Source organism: Pelodiscus sinensis, chromosome 11, assembly GCF_052426305.1.
Source record: "Pelodiscus sinensis isolate ZL-2025 chromosome 11, ASM5242630v1, whole genome shotgun sequence".
Taxonomy (NCBI): domain Eukaryota; kingdom Metazoa; phylum Chordata; order Testudines; family Trionychidae; genus Pelodiscus; species Pelodiscus sinensis.
In genome coordinates, this window is record NC_143062.1 from 8,293,502 (window position 1) to 8,313,169 (window position 19,668).

General features: G+C 57.8%; 1 protein-coding gene across 3 annotated transcripts in view; it reads right to left on the reverse strand.

Annotated features, from left to right (window-relative positions):
* Window positions 1-1,651: 1,651 nt before the first annotated feature.
* Window positions 1,652-19,668, reverse strand: part of GRM2 (glutamate metabotropic receptor 2) — a 55,385-nt gene continuing 37,368 nt past the window's right edge. The window contains exons 3-6 of one of the 3 annotated variants that reach the window (XM_075939473.2): window positions 14,665-15,502; window positions 7,918-8,981; window positions 2,073-2,247; window positions 1,652-1,788 (exon numbers count right to left, since the gene is read on the reverse strand). In XM_075939473.2, coding sequence (XP_075795588.1) covers window positions 1,715-1,788; window positions 2,073-2,247; window positions 7,918-8,981; window positions 14,665-15,502 — 2,151 coding nt within the window. In that variant the 3' untranslated portion in view covers window positions 1,652-1,714. Of the gene's footprint in view, window positions 1,789-2,072; window positions 2,248-7,917; window positions 8,982-14,664; window positions 16,350-19,668 lie in introns of those variants that run through there. The other 2 variants (XM_089781042.1, XM_075939474.2) reach the window with 2 other exon arrangements.

Consider the following 19,668-nt stretch of genomic DNA (forward strand, 5'->3'; position numbering starts at 1 on the left):
CTGGTCCATCTAGCCCAGTATCCTGTCTTCCAACAAGAGCAAGCAGGCTGGTGAGGAATAATCAGAATTCGCAATAACCTTGCTGCCCCTATTTTTGCTGGTGAACTCCTTGGAGGACTGGAGAACTTGGGTAGCAGCTTTTTCAGCCCTCACCAGAGCGGCCAGGGCTTGCAGAGACTTCACAAAGAAGGTTTTTCTCCCAGGGGTCTGTTAGGTGTTAGAATTAAATGGGAACTTACAATAAATAGAAGCAAGAGTTTTAAAGGGCCTCCCAGCACATGCGTTTCACTTGCCCAGGCTCTTGCAATGACCTAGCTGTCCTCCAGCAAAACCAAGAATACTGAGGAAATTTGGGAGGGGAAAGCATTTAAAAAAGGGGGGGGGCTCTCAAGCTGATTTATTCCTCCCCCAGAAAACAGTTTGGGGCCCACGAGGATGCTGTTTGCTGCGCTCTGAGCAGCTCCAGCCTAGCCCGGTGCCCTTCGCTTTCCTTTGCTCACCAAGCAGGGCAGATGCGCGGCCGCAGTAAAGCCCAGAGCAGGGTGGCTTATTGCTGCTTTTGCCGCGGCGCCAGCTCTCAGGCAGCGTTGCCGGGCAAAGTTACGGTTGGGCTGTTTCCCCACGGGCTCAGCCCGACCCCTCCCTGAGCCGCTGCTCACCAAGGGCATGGGGGCGCAGTGGGGGGATGCTAATGCAGCAGGAACTCAGTTTTCCTGCTCTCTCTAGGAGCAATGGGGTGCACGTTTAGGCAGCACGGTCAATGGGGAAGTGGGGAGCAGCCGGAGCCCAAGCCGCGGATGGTGCTCCCTCCCTGCAGTCTGTGCGGGGGGACTCTTCCCCTAGGGGCCCTGTCCCCCGCGGAGGAGGCCTGCTCCCAGTGGAGTCCAGCCTGGGGCCGGCAGCTCCTCGCTCACTCCGTCTCTGGCTGGCCCCCGGTTCCCATTTTTCCACTTGTAGGAGTTGTCTCCAGCCCCTGCTAGCCTGTCTCAGCAGCCCATGGCAGGGCAGCCCCCCTGTGCCACGCCCTGGCTAGCCCCCATGCCCATCCCTGCCTGCCCTTGCCACACAAAGCCCTATTACCCCCCGCCCCCCCAGCACGCTCCGGGTAACGCTCCAGCCGAGCCAGGTAATGCACTGGCAGCGGGGTTGGGGGGCCACCCCGGTTCCTGGGGGGGGGCTGCCCCAGCCAGCTCTCTGCTCATTTGGAAGCACCGGTTTGTCCATTTCAATGTGAGGCTCAGCTCAGCCGGGGCAGGGAGCTCCAGTTCCAGCCAGGGATCTCCCTGCAGCCCCCGGCCCATGGTCCTGCGGAAGGACCTGTCTGTCCTCTTGGAGGCATAGCACCGTGGAGCCCTTGGTGTTTCGTCTGCCAAGGGGCGGGGGGTGGAGCAGCAGGGAGACGCGGGCAGGTACCACTGCTGGGGTTTTGCTCTCCCGTAGTCCGGCCTGCATGAGGTAACCCGGGGGGCCGGCCCCCTCGGAGAGGACGTGGCTCCTCCAGCCCCTGCGGGGCCATTCAGTGCAGTCACGGCTGCCCGGCCGGGTTGTGCCTCGGGGCAGGGCGGCGGACGGTGACGTGCAGCTCTCGCGGGACCGCCCCTCTCCTGGGGGAGCGCGGCCAGCAGGTCAGGCGCGCCGCTTTGCGGAAGGCAAGGCCCCGCGGGCGTGAGAAAACCCGGGGCCGGCCCTGCGCCCCCGGCGCCCCCAGCGCGCTTCACAAGGACGACGTCGTGGAGTCCACCACCTCGCGGCCGTTGCACACCGTGGGGACGGACTGCGAGGCCGAGCCTGGGGGGGGGAGAACACAGAGAGTCACCAAACAGCGGCTAGGCCTCCATGCCCGCCTCACCCGCCCTGCGCGCTTCCCTTGGCCAGCCATGGGGCTGAGGGCATACTTTGCCCCAGGCATGTCCCCTTCTCACATAGGAAGCGGTGTGTAGGGTTCCCCCAGCCCCCACGGCATTCGACCTCGTGCAGAGACAGGGCCCCTATCCCGGGGGCCAGGCCACACGTCGTGTGCCCGGGGAGGGCCAGGGAGCGGTGCCGGCGGGGGCGGGCTGTCAGCCACTCACCCTGCGAGGGGCTGGAGCCCGTGGCTGTCACGCTGAACCGGTTGGTGGCCACGCGGTGGCTGGTGACGTTTTTCTGTGGCTGGAAGAGGATGACGTGGAGTTTGGGGGTGAACAGGCAGCCGAGGACCACGGTGCCGCTGAGGCTGACGGAGATGCACATGGTGGTGGTCTGCACCTGGGGGGGAGCAGAGGGGAGACGTCAGCCCGGGGAGACAGACACACACATGGCAAAAGCAAAGCCCTGGAAGGTTGGAGCTTAACTCTAGGAGCTCTGTAAAGATCAAACCCAAATCCCCCATTGCCGGACTCTCTGAACCTCTTGACTGCATGGCTCCACGTCTCCATGAGACCCTGCATGGCTCCACATCCGTCCTAAACAGCTGCGAACATCGGCCCTTTCCGGACACTCCCATGGTACGGCCCAGGTGGGGGGACATGGCCATGTTTGCTTTGCACAGTTTCATGCAAAGGTCTCCTTTGGCTTGGATCTGTTGAATGGGTAGCAGCGGGTGGCAGTGTTCTCTGCATGCCGTGCACTTGGGCAGCCACCCAGGAGAGACACAAATGCCGCTCCTCTAGCGGAGCGCCCACGGGCAGCAGACTGTATTTTTCCGGGTGGTGCACATTTGTGCATGCCTTGGTGTGCACGACAAAATTTAATCTGCACATGAATGGATCAAATGAGAGGGAGCATTGCCCTCAACCAGCTCCAACTATCTTGTGGGGACTGAACGGCACAGGCAGCCTCAGGACCCATCCCATTTCTCTCAGGCAGTGGAAACGCCAGGGGGATGCCGCCCGAACGCCCAGGCGCGGCCTCTCCCCCGACCTGACTCTGCTGAAATGAACAGGGCTACAGAGCACACCTGGCGAGCAGAGGGGACGGGAGCCAGGGCAGGCCCCTTCAGTCCCCCCACAGATGCCGGGGAGACCGTAGATCACTTGTTATCCCAGAGGCAGGAACATCGGCCCCCCCCTCTGAGGGACCCCGCAACTCCTGGTAGATTTCCAGGCATGGCAAGTTGGCTTTTAAGGGCCTGGTTTGGAGTCACGGGCACTGACCTAAGTGCCACGAGACGGGACACGCCCTGCCCTGTGCAGCGTGGGTGGGTTACACGCGCTAAAGCCCAGCAGGGGCAGCCCCGGTGGCCTATCCCTCGCTTTGAGCCCTTCTCCGTTGCGCTGCATCGGCAGCGCCTGGCCGCTCAGCTCTATGCACAGCCCCTAGCGAAGGCTCCTGGTGCCAGGGGAGGGGTTCTCTGACGCGCTTTTTCTTGCATCCGGCAACGTCACGCGTTGGAACGTTTGGCCCCGCCCCAGCGGAGGTTGCCCGGGCAACCTTCATTCCGCCCCCCCCGCTGCATTCCGAGCATCGTTAATTGCAAGCTCCCACATTATTGTTTCCTCAGTCAGGGCACAAGGCAGCTGGCCCCCAATTAAGGAGCAGTCAGGCCGTGTTTTGGGCTGGCTGCGCTGCTCAGTGTGCGGCCCAGCAGTGGCTCCCGCCTGCTGTCCAGAGGGGGGCGGGCGTGTTCACAGCCTCCGGGGGGCCTGTGCATCGCTTCGCAGTGCCCCGGGAGACCAGGGCATGGGATTGTCCCCATTTTACAGCTGGGGAACTGAGGCCCGGAGACAGTGAGGCCGAACGTTCCCACTCACTTTCGGTGCCCACGCGGCGATGCCAGGACCTGCTTTTGCAGAGAACTTGGGGTGTCCTTTGTTCACCGCTGAGCCCTCCCCCCGGCTTCAGCCCCAGCTGCGTCAGGCCCCCAGCAAACGAGACCCACACAATTAGTGACCCCCTGGGAGACGCCGGGTGGGAATGAGCCATCCAGCCCCCCACAGGAGCTCTGCAGCAGGGGCAAGGGGAGAATCCATTTCTCCAGGGCACCATTCGCCTGCTCTAACCCCTAGGCCATCCTTCCTCTGCCTTCTGGCCTGTTTCATGCTACACTTCCAACTTCTGCAGCCAGGGCCGCTGAGGGGGGGAAGCAGCGAAAGGGGCCCAGCTGTTTAAAAGGCCGCGGGGCTTGGGGCAGGCAATTTTAGCTTGTCCTAATTTCCATGGGCTTGCCTTGTTCCTGGAGCGCAGCTTTCTGTGTTCTTAGAAAGCGACCCGAAAAGAAACCCGCCCTAGGGCATCAGACGTACGCTCTTGGGGACTCAGCAGGGTGGGACCCTTTAGATTCACGGCACAGACCTCGGTCTCGAGCTAATGGAGTGTGGTCTCCATCCCAGCCTCTCCGCGCCAGGTCCTGGCCTCAGTTTCCTCTTGCCTGCCCTTGACTCTTCACTCCCCATTCAGCACCATGTCCCAGTCTCCCCACTCACCAACTCCTCTCACCACTGGTCCTGCTTGTCACTCCTCTGCCTTCAAGTGCTCTGAGTTCCCATCCTCATGGCAGGGGGAAGGGGTAGGGGGGGGTTCTCTGAGGCTCCCCCGCTCAGCTCTAGGGCAGCGCCTCTCTCTGATTGCAAAGCAATCCCGACTCTGCTCCCTTGGAGCATGCTCAGAAGGACTCAGTTGTAACAAAAACGGAAACGTGCTGAGGTCGGTTGGCCAGACTGGGGAAACTCCCCTGCCCCATTTCAAGTCCCTGCACCAGTCTGGAGGCGCCCTGCTTCCAAACCTGCATGGGAGAGTGTTTGTACCCCAGAGCCACGCCGGCCCATCCCGCCTCACCTCGCACTTCGAAACAGCTGGCGCCAGCTGGCTGCAAGTGTCCAAAAAAACTAGCCTGAGGCAGACGCCCTGCCTGGGGAATTTCAGCCCGACAAGTTAAAGTTTGGCGAAGTTGCAGGATGAGACGACTGCAGCGACAGACGTTGCTCATGACGCTGTCTGGCAGAAAGCTCGCCTGCCCCCCTCCTACCCCATCGAGGTGAGCCAGTGTTACCATCCTCCGGACAGGACTTGGTAAGGCAGGGACCAGAACCCAACTCCCATGCAGCCTCACCTGGCCCATTGCACACTCCACCAGCCTGCCACCAGCAGCCTTAGGAAGTGTTTCTCCAACGTACATCATTCAGGAACATCCAGACAGGGTCAGACCAAATGTCCATCTAGCCCAGTGTCCTGTCGGCCGACAGTGGCCAGGTGCCCCAAAGGGCGAGATTAGAACAATCATCAAGTGATCCATCCTCTGTCACTCATTCCCAGCCTCTGACAAACAGAAGCTACAAACTCCATCTCTGTTAATAGTCATTGATGGATCTACTCTCCAGGAATGTAACTAGCCCTTTTTTGAACCCTGTTAAAGTCCTGGCCTTCACAACATCCTCTGGCAAGGAGTTCCACAGGTTAACTGTGTGCTACATGAAGAAACACTTCCTTTTCTTTGTTTTAAACCTGCTACCTATTTATTTCATTTGGTGACCCCTCCTCCTTGTGTTATGGAAGCAAATAAAGAACTCGTCTTTATTCACTTTTCCCACACCAAGTCATGATTTTATAGACCTCAATCATAACCCCCCCCCTTAGTCTCCTCTTTTCTAAGCTAAAAAGTCCCAGTCTTCTTATGCTCTCCTTATATGGCAGCTGTCCCAACTCCCTAACCATTGTTTTTGCCCTTTTTCTGAACTTTTTCCAATGCTAAGATTTCTTTTTTGAGAGGAGACAACCACATCTGCATGCAGTATTAGGACCACATCTGCGTGCGGGATTCAGGGGGGATTGAGAGTATTTCAGATGTGGGCGTACCAGGGGTTTATATCTGTCTTATTCTCTGTCCCTTGTAATGATTCCTAACTTGTTTGCTTTTTTGCCTGCCGCTGCACCCTGCATGGATGTTTTCAGAGAACTCTCCACGGTAACTCTCTCATAGAATCATAGAATACTAGGACTGGAAGGGACCTTGAGAGGTCATCGAGTCCAGTCCCCTGCCCCCATGGCAGGACCAAATACAGTCTAGACCATCCCTGATAGACATTTATCTAACCTACTCTGAAATATCTCCAGAGATGGGGATTCCGCAACCTCCCTGGGCAATTTATTCCAGTGTTTGACCACCCTGACAGTTAGGAAGTTTTCCCTAATGTCCAACCTAAACCTCCCTTGCTGCAGTTTAAGCCCATTGCTTTTTGTTCTATCCTCAGAGGCCAAGATGAACAAGTTTTCTCCCTCCTCCTTACGACACCCTTTTAGATACCTGAAAACTGCTATCATGTCCCCCTCAGTCTTCTCTTTTCTAAACTAAACAAACCCAGTTCTTTCAGTCTTCCCTTATAGCTCATGTTCTCTAGACCTTTCATCATTCTTGTTGCTCCTCTCTGGACCCTCTCCAATTTCTCCACATCCTTCATGAAATGCGGTGCCCAGAACTGGACACAATACTCCAACTGAGGCTTAACCAGCACAGAGTAGAGCGGAAGAATGATTTCTCACGTCGTGCTCACAACACACCTGTTAATGCCTCCCAGAATCATGTTTGCTTTTTTTGCAACAGCATCACACTGCTGACTCTGGAGTGGTTGTAGCTAATTTACTCCCCATCGTTTGGGATGTTTTTCCAAGGTGCATTACTTTGCATTTATCAACATCAAAATTCATTTGCCATTTCGTCGCCCAGCCACCTAGTTTGGTGAGATCTTTTTGAAGCTCTTCACAGTCTGCTTTGGACTTCACTAGCTGGAGCAGTTAGGTATCATCTGCAAATTCTGCCACCTCACTGTTTGCTCCTTTCTCTAGATTGTGTATGAATATGTTGAAGAGGATTGGTCCCAGGACAGACCCACTAGTGACCTCCCTCCATTCTGAAGACCGACCATTTATCCCTACCCTTTGTCTCCTGTCTTTTAACCAGGTATCAGCCCAGGAGAGGACCTACCTACCCTCTTACTCCAGCTTCCTGTCAAACTGTTATTCAAACTGTTCACCCGGTTCAGTGGCTGGCGATGGGCAGACACCATCCAGCTCGCTACCACTCATCTGAGCTACCACTAGGTGCTGCTGGTTGTCCACAGACATACCAGAGCCGACACCTTTCCCCAGCGTTTTCCCAGCCCACCGGCTCCTGGAGACCTCAGCAGTGAACCCAGTGAGCGGGAACAGAGTCAGACATATCCCCCCTCGCGGCGGGGGATCAGCTCTGTGCTCCTCCTCCAGCTCAGCCTTGGCATGCACTGAGCTGCCGGAGAGGGGGCCCTGGGTCTCCGGGACGCTGAAGGCCCCTTGCTGGCCCACCCGCGCTCTTCCAGCCCCCCACTTTGGGTTTGCAATTGCTGCTGGAAAACCCGGCCCTTAGGCGAGAGCTCTGATCAAGGTGCATTTAGACGGACAAAGAAAGGGGGGACCAGCATGTCGGCCTGGGTCTGGGCCCTGAACTCGGTGCCAATGGTGAGTGGCTTGGTGCGGGGCACAATTTGGTGCAACGATGGGCCATTGCTGTACTACTCTGTCCCAGAGCTAGGAGAGCAGGGGGTGGCAGGGCGGGACGGAGGGGCATTGGCAGGGCTGGGGGAGGAGCTGGACTAGCTGGGAGTGGCAGGGCTGGCTGGAGGGGCATTTGCAGGGCTGGGGTGGGGGCAGGGCAGGCTGGAGGGGCATTGGCAGGGCTGGACTAGCTGGGAGGTTCAGGGGGGATGGAGAGGTATTGGCCGGCAGGTCTGGAGCCTGGGACTGGAGTAGCTAGGAACTTGCACAGACCCTGCCCCGCCCCCAGCTGCCTTCTCCCCTTTGCTGCCTGCCCCAGAGACACCCTCTCCCTTCTGTTTACCCTGCAGTTATGCTGCATTTAAACCCCCCTTGCCCGAGCTGCGTCCCCTGATGCCCAGGAGGCACCCTCGCCCTCCAGCTCCCCAGGACACAGGCTGCCGGCCCCTCCCCTGCTGAGCAGGGGTGACTTACGCGGTAGTCACTGGAGGTGACGTAGAAGATGGGCAGGAAGGCCAGCCAGATGATGCAGGTAGTGTACATGGTGAAGCCAATGAACTTGGCCTCGTTGAAGTTTTCGGGGCATTTCCTGGTCTTGAAGGCATAGACTGTACACAAGATGATCAAGAGCACATTGTAGGTGAGTGAAATGAGCATGCTGGAGTCGCGGTTGTTGCACTTGAGGGTGACAATGTACCTTTTGTCCGGCTCCGTCTCCTTCCCCGTGCCGGGGGTCTCCACCAGCAGCCAGATGACGACGATGACCAGCTGGCAGGAGATGAGGGCCATGCAGATGACCACCTGCGAGGTGGGGCTGATGAAGCGTGGGCGCTGCACCCCTTCCTTCACCCCACTGAAGATGCGCGCGATGCGGTTGGTCTTGGTCAGCAGGGCGGAGTAGCAGACGGCAAAGGAGGTGCCCAGCCCCAGGCGCCGCAGGGTGCAGACCTCGGTGGAGGGCTTGGCGATGAAGATGAACGTCATGCTGTAGCACAGCAGCACCCCGGTGAGGAGGATGTAGCAGAGCTCGCGGCCCGAGGCCTTCACGATGGGCGTGTCGTTGTGCTTAACGAAGACCCCGAAGACGAAGAGGGTGGAGAGGAACCCCAGGCAGGAGATAGTGACCGGCCCGATGGCCCAGACGTCTTTCCAGCGGATGTACTCCTGCGGGAGCTCGTAGCAGCCATTCAAGGTCCCGTTGGGCCAGTAGCCAAGCCCGCAGTCCATGCAGGTGACCTCGTCCAGCAGGTACTCGTAGGGCTGGCAGGGGATGCAGATCCAGCAGCACATGTCCCCCGGCTGCATGCTCTTCATTTCGTTCTTCTTGCAGGGGTCGCTGCACTGCGACACGGGCACGGCGGCCTGGGCCCAGGGGATGAGGCTGGTGTTCAGGGTCAGCCCTTCGGCCCAGTAGCCCACCTTCTGGTAGCGGTATCTCCCCTCCGCCCGGTGGTAGTTGAAGATGTTGTAGCGCCCGATTCCGTCGCCATAGCGGTCAAAGCGGACGATGCCCTTGGTGTCCGCTGGCCGGAACGGCGCTGGGGGGGAGGGAAAGGACAAGAGAGTCGGGGCGGTTAGCCGGGCTTTTCAGGCACACGGCACGGTTCCTCCGCCCCCCCGGAGGCTCCTGGAGGCTCGGAGGGGAAGGGGAGCGGTTAGAATCCCTGCTCCCAGGACTCCCACCAGCTGGGGCTGAGCTGGCCCCCGTCTGTCCCTGCAAGCGGCCATCACAGCCTGGGATTGCCACGTGGGCCTGTCCCCGGCCAAAACCCTTCCCGCGACACCGCGAGCGGCACCGCTGCATGGGCCCCGCGGATGAGCTCAGGACCGGAGCTGGGGTGGGGAACCTAGGGACCGCGGGCTGGCTGTGGCCCCCGGCTTGCTTTGAGCCGGTCCCTGAGGCTCAGGGCTCCCCCCCCCCAGTATTGGGGAGCTGGTGCTGGCACTCCAGTCCTGCAGGACCCCACCCCAGCTCGCTGGCTGCTCTCCCACTCTGCTCCTGCACCCTCCCGCCCAGCCCAGCCCGCTCCTGCACCCTCCTTCCCACCCAGCCCTCCCACCCCCAGCCCACTCCTGCACCCTCCCTCCCTCCTGCCCAGCTCTCCCACCCCCCAGCCCACTCCTGCACCCTCCCTCCCTCCTGCCCAGCTCTCCCACCCCCCAGCCCACTCCTGCACCCTCCCTCCCTCCCGCCCAGCTCTCCCACCCCCCAGCCCACTCCTGCACCCTCCCTCCCTCCTGCCCAGCTCTCCCACCCCCCAGCCCACTCCTGCACCCTCCTCCCTCCCCCCAGCTCTCCCACCCCCCAGCCCACTCCTGCACCCTCCCTCCCTCCCGCCCAGCTCTCCCACCCCCCAGCCCACTCCTGCACCCTCCTCCCTACCCAGCGCTCCCACCCCCCAGCCCACTCCTGCACCCTCCCTCCCTCCCACCCAGCTCTCCCACCCCCCAGCCCACTCCTGCACCCTCTCTCCCTCCCTCCCACCCCAGCCTGCTCCTGCACCCTCCCTCCCTCCCTCCCCGCCCAGCCCAGCCCGCTCCTGCACCCTCCCTCCCTCCCTCCCGCCCAGCTCTCCCACCCCCCAGCCCAGCCCAGGCCTGCTCCTGCACCCTCCCTCCCTCCCTCCTGTCCAGCCCAGCCCAGCCTCTCCCACCCCCCAGCCCGCTCCTGCACCCTCCCTCCCTCCCACCCCCAGCCCACTCCTGCCCCTTCCCCCTCCCTCCCACCCCAGCCCACTCCTGCACCCTCCCTCCTGCCCAGCCCCACCAACTGCCCACACCTCAAGCCCACTTCCTGGTCACCCCCTCCTACACCCTGCTCCCCTCATTGTTGGCCCCATCCCAGAGTCTAGTGGGGCCCACAAAATCTACTAGCTTGGGCCTCTCTAGGCTCTGCTGTGGGAGGGGAACATGGGGAGTGTCTTTCTCCACAGTTGGGGGGCCACCTCGGAGAGGGGTTTTGGTTGTTTGAGGGGGTTACTTCTCACTTTTGTGAGCCCCCCCACCTGATTTTTCTGTGAGTCAGTGGCCCCCAACCCAAAAAAGGTTCCTCCCCCCTGGACTACAGGGAAGCCTTAGGGTGCATCTTCCCTGGCACAAAGGGGTGATCTCAGTAGTGACCATACAGTCACCCCTAGGCGGTAAGATCCAGCGAGGAGAAGTCCGTGTGCAGTTTTACCATGAGCTAGTGGGTCCCAAGACTGTGGCTACATTCGCTGGGTGCTGGGGCGGGAGGGAGCCTGCCCGCCCTTTGGCCGGCCAACGTTTCAGTCGGCATTCATCAGCTCTCGCTAGATCACACTCTATTCCCAACCGGCTCAGTGGCTGCCTTTGTCTAGACTCAATGCTAACGCGATGGTTAACATGTTAATTAACGTATTTGAGTTAACGATCTAATTCCCCCACCATATTGCCAAGCCACGCTGCCACTGCTGAGCCGAGCAAATAATTCACACTGGATAACTTCTTCAGACAAATGTACTTCTTTTTCTGGCCACGAGTACGCCCCACGCGAACCATTTTCAGAACCATTCACAATTTTCCTTCCACAAGTAATCCTTAGCCTGCAGGTTGTGCAGTGTATGAATGCAGCAACGCCCCCTCCAATGTGCAATTTGCAAATTGAGGCCACTAAGTTACGAGTCTGTAAGGGACGCGAGAGGTGTCAGTTACATTGCAAATATTTGAACTTGCCCGGGGGGTCCCTTAAATAAATTGTCCAACCAGGGAACAGACACTGCCCCAGGACTTTTTAACCACGGAGTGTGGATTGTGTTAATTTTACAGCTGAACATACCATCTGGCATTTGTTTGCAGAGCGACGGTGTCCGCGTTCAAGCTAAAATGTGCTTGTTGGATTTGCACTAGTAACGGAGTACATGGATGTTACCGGAATGGGGACACAGAAAGGTCACAATCACAACTGGAGCCAAATTCACTTTCAGATTTGTGCAAATATTCAACGATTCCCCCCTCCTCCCCCACACACACAATTTGCACATTTCTACTTCAGCTGCTGCAGTCTGCTAACTGCTCGCACTGCCTCACACCCGGGCGTATGTAGCACACGGCATCTGCTTGCCTATACATAAATGCATATGCATGTGAAGTCATTCTGCCGCTCTACTCTGCACTAGTTAGCCTCAGCTGGAGTACTGTGTCCAGTTCTGGGCGCCACATTTCAAGAAAGATGTGGAGAAATTGGAAAGGGTACAGAGAAGAGCGACAAGAATGATTAAAGGTTTAGAGAACATGACCTATGAAGCCAGGCTTCATGAACTGGGCTTGTTTAGTTTGGAAAAAAGAAGATTAAGGGGGGACATGATAGCGGCTTTCAAATATCTAAAAGGGTGTCACAAGGAGGAAGGAGAAAATTTGTTCCTCTTGGTTTCTGAGGACAGGACAAGGAGTAATGGGCTTAAAGTGCAGCAGGGGAGGTTTAGATTGGACATTAGGAAAAAATTCCTAACTGTCAGGGTGGTCAAATATTGGAATAAATTGCCAAGGGAGGTGGTGGAATCTCCCTCTCTGGAGATATTTAAGAACAGGTTAGATAGACATCTGTCAGGGATGGTGTAGACGGAGCTTGATCCTGCCTTGAGGGCTGGACCCGATGACCTCTCGAGGTCCCTTCCAGTCCTATGATTCTATGATTCTATGATTCTATGATTTGGGTTCTATTCCCTTTTTACAATGGGATCACACCAGGCATATTCCTTGTCACCAAAGTACATCCTTTCAACTTGACAGTCAGCTCCCCCTCCACCTCTGCTATTATCTCAGGTTGGCATTAAACACGTCAGGTGAAAATACTACATTTATCTCCCTGCAATTCCTCCCCAAGGAGATGGATAATACAGTGCATTCATCTCTGCAGCAATGACTTCCCTGGCGTAAGCCTGACAGCCCAAGGCTGCTGAGAGGTGAAATCAAATAGAGGTACGGCCGCAATCTTTCTCCCGCTGTGTGGTCTCTAGATTGCCACGCTGGGCGAGGACAGTGCCTCTGGCCAGTCTCCTTCCTTTCCTCTTTTCAAGTTTACTGGGAGGTGAAGTAGGCTGGACAACAGCTGGGCCCCAGATCTGCCCCCTAGCTTGCCCCCTGTGCTGGGGCTGAGTGCTAGGCTGACTGACGTGCATCTCTTCGCCCAGCTCCGCTCTAGGTCTTTGTTCTGCCCTCACCTGTTCCAAAGGTTCCGTGACTGGAATGTTGCAACAGTGCAGGTGACGGGGTGCAAGGCCAAATAGAATCCAGCTGCTCCCCCACCACCGAGCCAACACCAAGCCAACCTGGTGTGATGTAGCGGGGGTACGGTCCACTCGCTGGGTGCTATGCTTGGGCTATGGATCTCCCCTACTGGCCTCTGTCTGTGAGCCCGGCCCAGCCGGGGATCGCCCTGAGGACCCTGATGTGGAGACCATGACACAACGGAGAGGGAAGGAGTCTGAACAAAGGAAGGGGGTGGTTTGGGGAAGAGTCAGTCTTGGCTGGGAAAACATGGAGAGAGGAGGCTAAGCAGAGTGCTGGGAGTTCAGGGGGCTATGCACCGTGCCCCCAGGGGTCTAGGGCTGCCAGCCCCTGACTCCTTATGTCCACATCACGTCTGTGCTGCGCTGTCCCCTGGAGAAGCCATAACCCCTCTGTTCTACCGGCTGGTGGAGTCTCATCTTGCTGTAGACAGGGTGCAGGGGACCCCGGGGAACGCCACACCTGTGAATCTGCCCCATGAACCGACTGGGTATTACGTGTAGCGCTGTGTCTTGAGCAGAAACAGGCTAACCAGTGGCTGACACGCCAACCTTCCAGCCACGCCTGGCACCCTCAGAGCTATCCATGGCCACTAGCCAGGATGCAGGGATGATGGTTCTAGCCTCTCTTTGCCAGAAGCTGGGAATGGGTGACCCGCTTAATGATTCCCTGTTTTGTTCATTCCCTCTGGGGCACCTGCCATTGGCCACCATCAGCAGGCAGGACACTGGGCTAATGGACCTTTGGTCTGGCCCCGTGTGGCCGTTCTGATGTTCTTCCTTCACAGGGAATTGAGGGTAGTAACGCCCATCTCTGCAGCAGGTCAGCTCGTGGGGAGCCCTGCTTTATCCCAGCAGCATGGGAGTGAGCCCAACCCGGAGCACAAAGGAGAAGGAGACTTGGACTTTACAGCTTGGAAGAGAGGAGACTAAGGGGGGATAGGATAGAGGTCTATAAAATCATGACAAGTGGATAAAGAAAAGTGATTTACTTGTTCCCATAACATAAGAACCAAGGGTCACCCAATGAAATGAATGTGCCGCAGGTTTCAGACAAACAAAAGGAAGTCTTGCTTCACTCAGCGCACAACCTGTGGAACTCCTTGCCAGAGGATGCAGTGAAGGCTAGAACTTTAACAGGGTTCAAAAAAGGGCTAGATAGATTCATGGAGGTTTGGTCCATCAATGGCTATTGGCCAGGCTGGGTGGGAATGGTGTCCCTAGTGTCTGTTTGGAGGTAGGTGACGGGAGGGATCACATGAGGATTACCTGTTGTGTTCTCTCCCTCTGGGGCATCTGGCATTGGCCACTGGGCTGGATGGACCATTGGTTTGACCCAGTATGGTCGTTCTTACGAGGCTGCCTGGAATATATTGACTTTGACACTTTGACTCACCCTGAATGCTTTGTCCCTGACAAGAATGGTAAATCTAAGGAGGAAATGAAACCGGCCAGTTCTCCAGAACCGACTGTCTAGCCAGACATCCGGAAGGAGCAGCAGAGCTGGTAGTGCCATGCCGGTAGAGCAGCAGAGCCGTGACCTGCTACGACAAGTGTTTTGGACTAAAAACTCACGCAGGTCACGAAAGGAAGAATGGAGGGGACCCGGTCCAGGGTGCCGGGAAGCTGATGGTCTATGGTAGGAAATGGTTTTCTGCCCCTCCCGGTCTGGAACCGGAGACCCTCCCTGTGCCCAAGTGGGACGTTTGTGTCACGATGCTACGTTATCGCAGTGATGTCAGGCCACCCGCCTGGCAGAGGCTGTGAACAAGAGGCAGAAGGGCCAGCGGACTCTGCAGCCAGGATTGGAGGCCCGTCATTGTGTGGGGAACCACAGCCCCAGCGTTGGCTTGTCCGGCTCAGACGTGGCCGCTGAACCCCCCAGCCGGCTTAGTTCAACCTTCTCATTTCCCTTGCCCGTTCCAACCCGCCCCCTTCCGTTCAGCCCCCAACCCCACAGGCGCCCGGCGCTTACCGTCAAACTTGACGTTGAGCATGAAGTCCTTGTAGAACCTCCTGCCGTTGACCGGCTTCATGGCATCACACAGCCTGGTGGTGTTGGGGCACAAGGCCTGGTGCATGTTATGCAGGGCATGGGCCATGGCGTAGACGGCGTTGACCACAAACATGATCTTGGACTCCTGCTCGAACTTGCCCGTCTTCAGGGAGTGCCGGCTGCAGTCCTGGCGGTGGAAGCTGCACTGGAATTTGTGCTCCCAGAACTCCCGGAACCAGGGGTTCCGGCTGTTGTTGTAGGGGTGGAGGTTCCGGAAGTAGACGGCGAACTCCTGGATGGGGTAGGCCGCCAACTCAATGGTGATGGCTCCCTCCGCCACCGGCTCGCTCCCTGCCACCACGTTCTCCAGGGCACCCCACCCGTCGCTGGCCACCCACGTGAAGGAGACGTTGATCCGCTGCGCCGCCGCCAGCAGCTCCCGGGCGTCTTCGCTGCGGGTGAACAGCACCACCACCCTCGCGCTGGGCTTCTGCAGGAGGGCCTTGATCACGCTGTCGAAGGTCTTCTTGTTCATGGAGCGCCCCACCTTCTCGGAGGTGGCGATGCAGATGTTGCGGGCCCGGGCTTCCAGCTCGAAGGCCTCGATGCCCGTCTCACCGTAGTCCCCCTCCGAGGCCACTGTGGAGACGTAGGTCCAGTTGAAGAAGCGCAGGATCTCGGCCATGGCCTTGGCCTGGTAGAAGTCGGGCGGGACGGTGCGGGCGAAGTAGTCATAGCGAGACTTGTCGCTGAGCTTGGCGCTGGTGGAGGCGTAGCTGATCTGCGGGATCTGGAAGAGGCGCAGCAAGTTGGCCACCTGGATCGGAGGGGGAAGAAGGAATGGGGGAGGTTACCGGGTGTGCAGGGGAGCAAGAGAGATGGAGAAGCGCCTGCCTCCGTTTACTGCGGCTGGTCTTCTGAAGGCTAGAAAGGGGAAAGCGTCTCCTTGAAGGAGCCTCATTGGACCACTCCATAGTCTAACCCTGATGTAGGCCGCAACATGCAGGATGTAGACGATTAAGTTGCCTGGGGAGTTTGTGGGATCCCCATCCTTAGATGTTTGTAAGAGCAGGTTAGACCAGGACTGGGCAAGATACCTCTTGCAGGCCGGATCTGGCCTGCCAAGCCACCGGACCCGCCCCCGGACGCCCCTCCTGGGACCCTCAGACACGCAGCAGCTGCTGTCTGAAATGCAGGGCTGCTCCCTGTGACTACTCCGGAGGGAGGGGAAGGCTCCATGTGATCTCCCCACCCCCAGCCCAATCCTCAGCTCCTATTGGCCTGAAAAGCCAGCCAATGGGAGCTGAGAGATTGGCCTGAGGGATGAGGGTGGCACAAGCCGCGTGGAGGGAGCAGGCTGCATTTTCAATACTCTGGGGCTGCAGCAGGCAGGGAGACTAGCCTGCCTTGGGGGTGCTGCAGGCCGGATGATGCTCAGGTAAGCGCCTCCCAGCCAGAGCCTGCCTCTGGCACCCCTGCCCCTCCCGCACCCCAACTCCCTCCCCCAGGTTACCTTCCAAACCCTCTGCACCTCCCTGCCGCAGGTCACAACTCCCTCTGGTCCTGCACCCCATCTCCTGCCCCAGGTCACAACCCCCTCCTTCACCCCAACTCCTTCTCAGACCCCACACCGTCTCCTGCACCCCAGTCCCTTACCCCGGGCGCCCTTCTGCCCCAAGCCTCCATCCCAGAACCCGCACCCCCTCCATAGAAAAGTGCGGCCCTTGACTCCTTTCCACAATCTTGGCCCCCCCCCCCAAGTTATTGCCCACCCCTGGGTGAGACGAACACCGGTCAGGGACGGTTTGGGGACATTTAATCCTTCCTCAGCACAGTGGGACGAAGAGGTCACCTAGTGCAAGTCCCTTCCAACCCTGCTTTTCTGTGATGACGAGCCCGCAGAGCGCAGGGGATGAGCACGGTCGGACCAGCGATCTCGGAGACTCGCCGGTGCCTGGATTCCGTTCCTACAGCACAAAGGGGCGCCAAAGAGCAGAGCCGTGGGTGTGCTGGAGATGGGATGGATGGATGGCCAGGAACTGTCCTCTGGCTACCTGTATGCGGGGCTGTAAGGGAAGGTGGGAGAGATGCTGGAATCGTGTTACGGGTCTAGGCATGACCAGTGTATAGACGGTTGTAACAAGCCCGGCCATAGGAGTGTTTTATATACAGACGGGTTAGGCTCTGGCCACTGCAGCTACTGATCCGCAGGACTTGTAACTCTTAGTCAGCCACTGGGCCCAAGCACTGTGACTCCTTCGTCAGTCCCCTGCCAGGTGTTGACCGTGCCTGGGAAGTGTGACCCACTCGGCGGCCATGGACAGGGGCGTGCTGGAGGGGTGCTGGGACATCTGGCTCGCTGCTCACCGGTATTCACTTAGGAAGGGGACAGGCCACCCCTCAGGAATCCATGGTCAATAACAGCTGCAAAATGACAGCGTTGCCTCGGGCAATTAATTACCCCTGACACAGGGGGGCTGCTCCCAGGGCCCCGTCTCTCTGAGGGAGGCAGAAGGATGGACACAAGGCTTGGCGGGATCTGCTTGTCCCGGGCGTGTGTCTGGAGCCGGAGCTATTTCCAAACCGAGCCATGTGCTGCAACGTCACCCTGCCCTTTGCGCCACCTCAGCCCACCACCAGCCCCAGCTCTGCCCCAAAGGTAACTCCATTCCACCCCCTGCTCCGCCTCAACCCCAGCTCCACCCCCAGCTGCAACACCACCCCGCCCTCTGCTCTGCCCTGCTCCAACCCTAGCTCCGCTCCACGCTGCCCCCCTGCTCCACCCCCAGCCTACCACCAGCCCCAGCTCTGCCTCCAGCTGCAACTCCACCCCATCCTCAGCCCAGCTTGTCCCTCATTCCCTCTGCCCCAGCCCAACCCCAGCTTTTAGCCCAAGCTCCTGTGCTGAGCCCACTGTGCAGTAACGGAGGGGGTGCAGCACAGCGAGATCCTGTTCCTGGGAGGGGAGGAAGCCAGGAAATGTTTGAATCCCTCTGCATTAGACCCTCACCATTCTTATGTTGCATCACTAGACGTGGTGACATCACATCTGGACGTCCTCACCTCTGGCTGCATGTGCATGTTGTAAGCATTGCGACTCATCTGTGGGGGGACCCTCTGCTCCCCTTCGGGGCAGTCTCCACCGTGGCTCGGTGGTGGGGAGAGAGCTGGATTGTTTGGCCTCGCACCCTGTCACCTGCACTGTTGCAACATTCCAGTCACGGAACCTTTGGAACAGGTGAGGACGGAACAAAGAACCCAGCTCGATTTTCAGAACCGGACTAATTAGACATCTCCCGGGCTGTTTGCAGCTGCTGCTGTCACAACCGTGCATAATCAGTGTAACTGCATGTGGAGATGACGCACCAGCATCTTTTGTGATCTCCAGGGGATCTAAAATTCCCATCCTGAAGCATCGGAAGAAAACCATCTGGGTTTCTCCTCCGCTGGAGGCTGAGGCTAATCTGAGGGAGATTCAAGGACCATTCATGCAGGAGAAGGATGCGCCACGGGCCGGTGCCCAGCAATGGTGCAGCCTGAGACAATCTTGGACAAAGGTTTTGCCACCTCTGCTGAAGCCGCATCTAACCACATTTGCACTCTGTGAGACAGAGCCTAACCTAACAGCCGTTTCTCCTCAACCCGATGGAGAATCATAGAACCAGAGAGCTGAAAGAGACATCAGAAGGTCATCAAGTCCAGCCCCCTGCCCTAGGCAGGACCAATCCCAACTAACTCAACCCAGCCAGGGCTTTGTCAAGCTGAGACTTAAACATCTCTAGGGATGGAGACTCCACTACTTCCCTAGGGAACCCATTCCAGCAAAGCTTGCCTGGTGGCTAAGGGCAGGGACCAGCAAGTCCATGTGAGGGGTCCACAAGGGCGATGGTGCAGACGAGGCCATCAGGCGAATCGCTGGGAAACAATCACCATGGGAACTCCCCTCCTTGTGCCGTTTTAATAAGGACACTTCTGTGGACCCCAGCGAGGTGTCAGAAAGGCAACAGCACATGGGATGAGGCTAGAGCGCTTTGATTGGCTGTTTGACCCAGAGAACTCTGGCTGAACGGGAGACCCTTCCGGTTCCCGAATGTTCTATCGCTGTAACGGTCCCTCGGGTGGGACGGCACGACCCTTCTGCTCTTTCTTTTCAAAATACTTTTTCAGAATAAACCGTTTCCACCCCGAACATGAGCTGGGAAGATCATTATCAGCAGTCGGGAGGGTGATAACCTGTCAGGCTCTCCCTGCGAGTCACGGCATGTTCATTGTCAGGGTGAAGGTCACATACGTCTGTTATTTTGAGTGACTCGAGTGTTGTTTTCCCCTCCGTTCCTGTTGCACTGTGCTTTGCAGCTTTCTGAGTCTCCTGAGCTGGTGACTTCTTCTGGGCTGCTGTTGTTCGGTTTGAATATTTCCGATTTTGCTCTCTGGGAAAATCAACTGCTTCTGTTGCGAAAACAGAAGAATCCAATGCCGGGAGCAACAACAGAACATCATAATCTCCAAAGTGCTTTGCAAACGTTCAGCAATTTGTTGTTATTATTTATATTAATCTGGGGGGAAGGGACAACAGCTGTGCCTGCCTCGTTCTCTTTCATTGATAAAGAGAGGGAATTTACGAGCTTTCTGTGTAAAACTTTTCTACATAGGAATGGCCAGACTGGGTCAGACCAAAGGTCCATCTAGCCCAGTGTCCTGTCTGCCAACAGGTGCCAATGCCAAATGCCCCAGAGGGAGGGAACAGAAACAGGTAATCATCAAGTGATCTCTCTCCTCTCCTCCATTTCCAGTCCCTGACGAACAGAGGCTAGGGCCACCATTCCTACCCATCCTGGCTAATATGTTTTGATAAACCTAACCTCTTTTTTGACCCCTGCTAAAGTCCTGGTCTTCACAACATCCTCTGGCAAGAAGTTCCACAGGTTGACTGTGCACTGTGTGAAGAAAATCTTCCTTTTGTTTGTTTGAAACCTGCTGCCT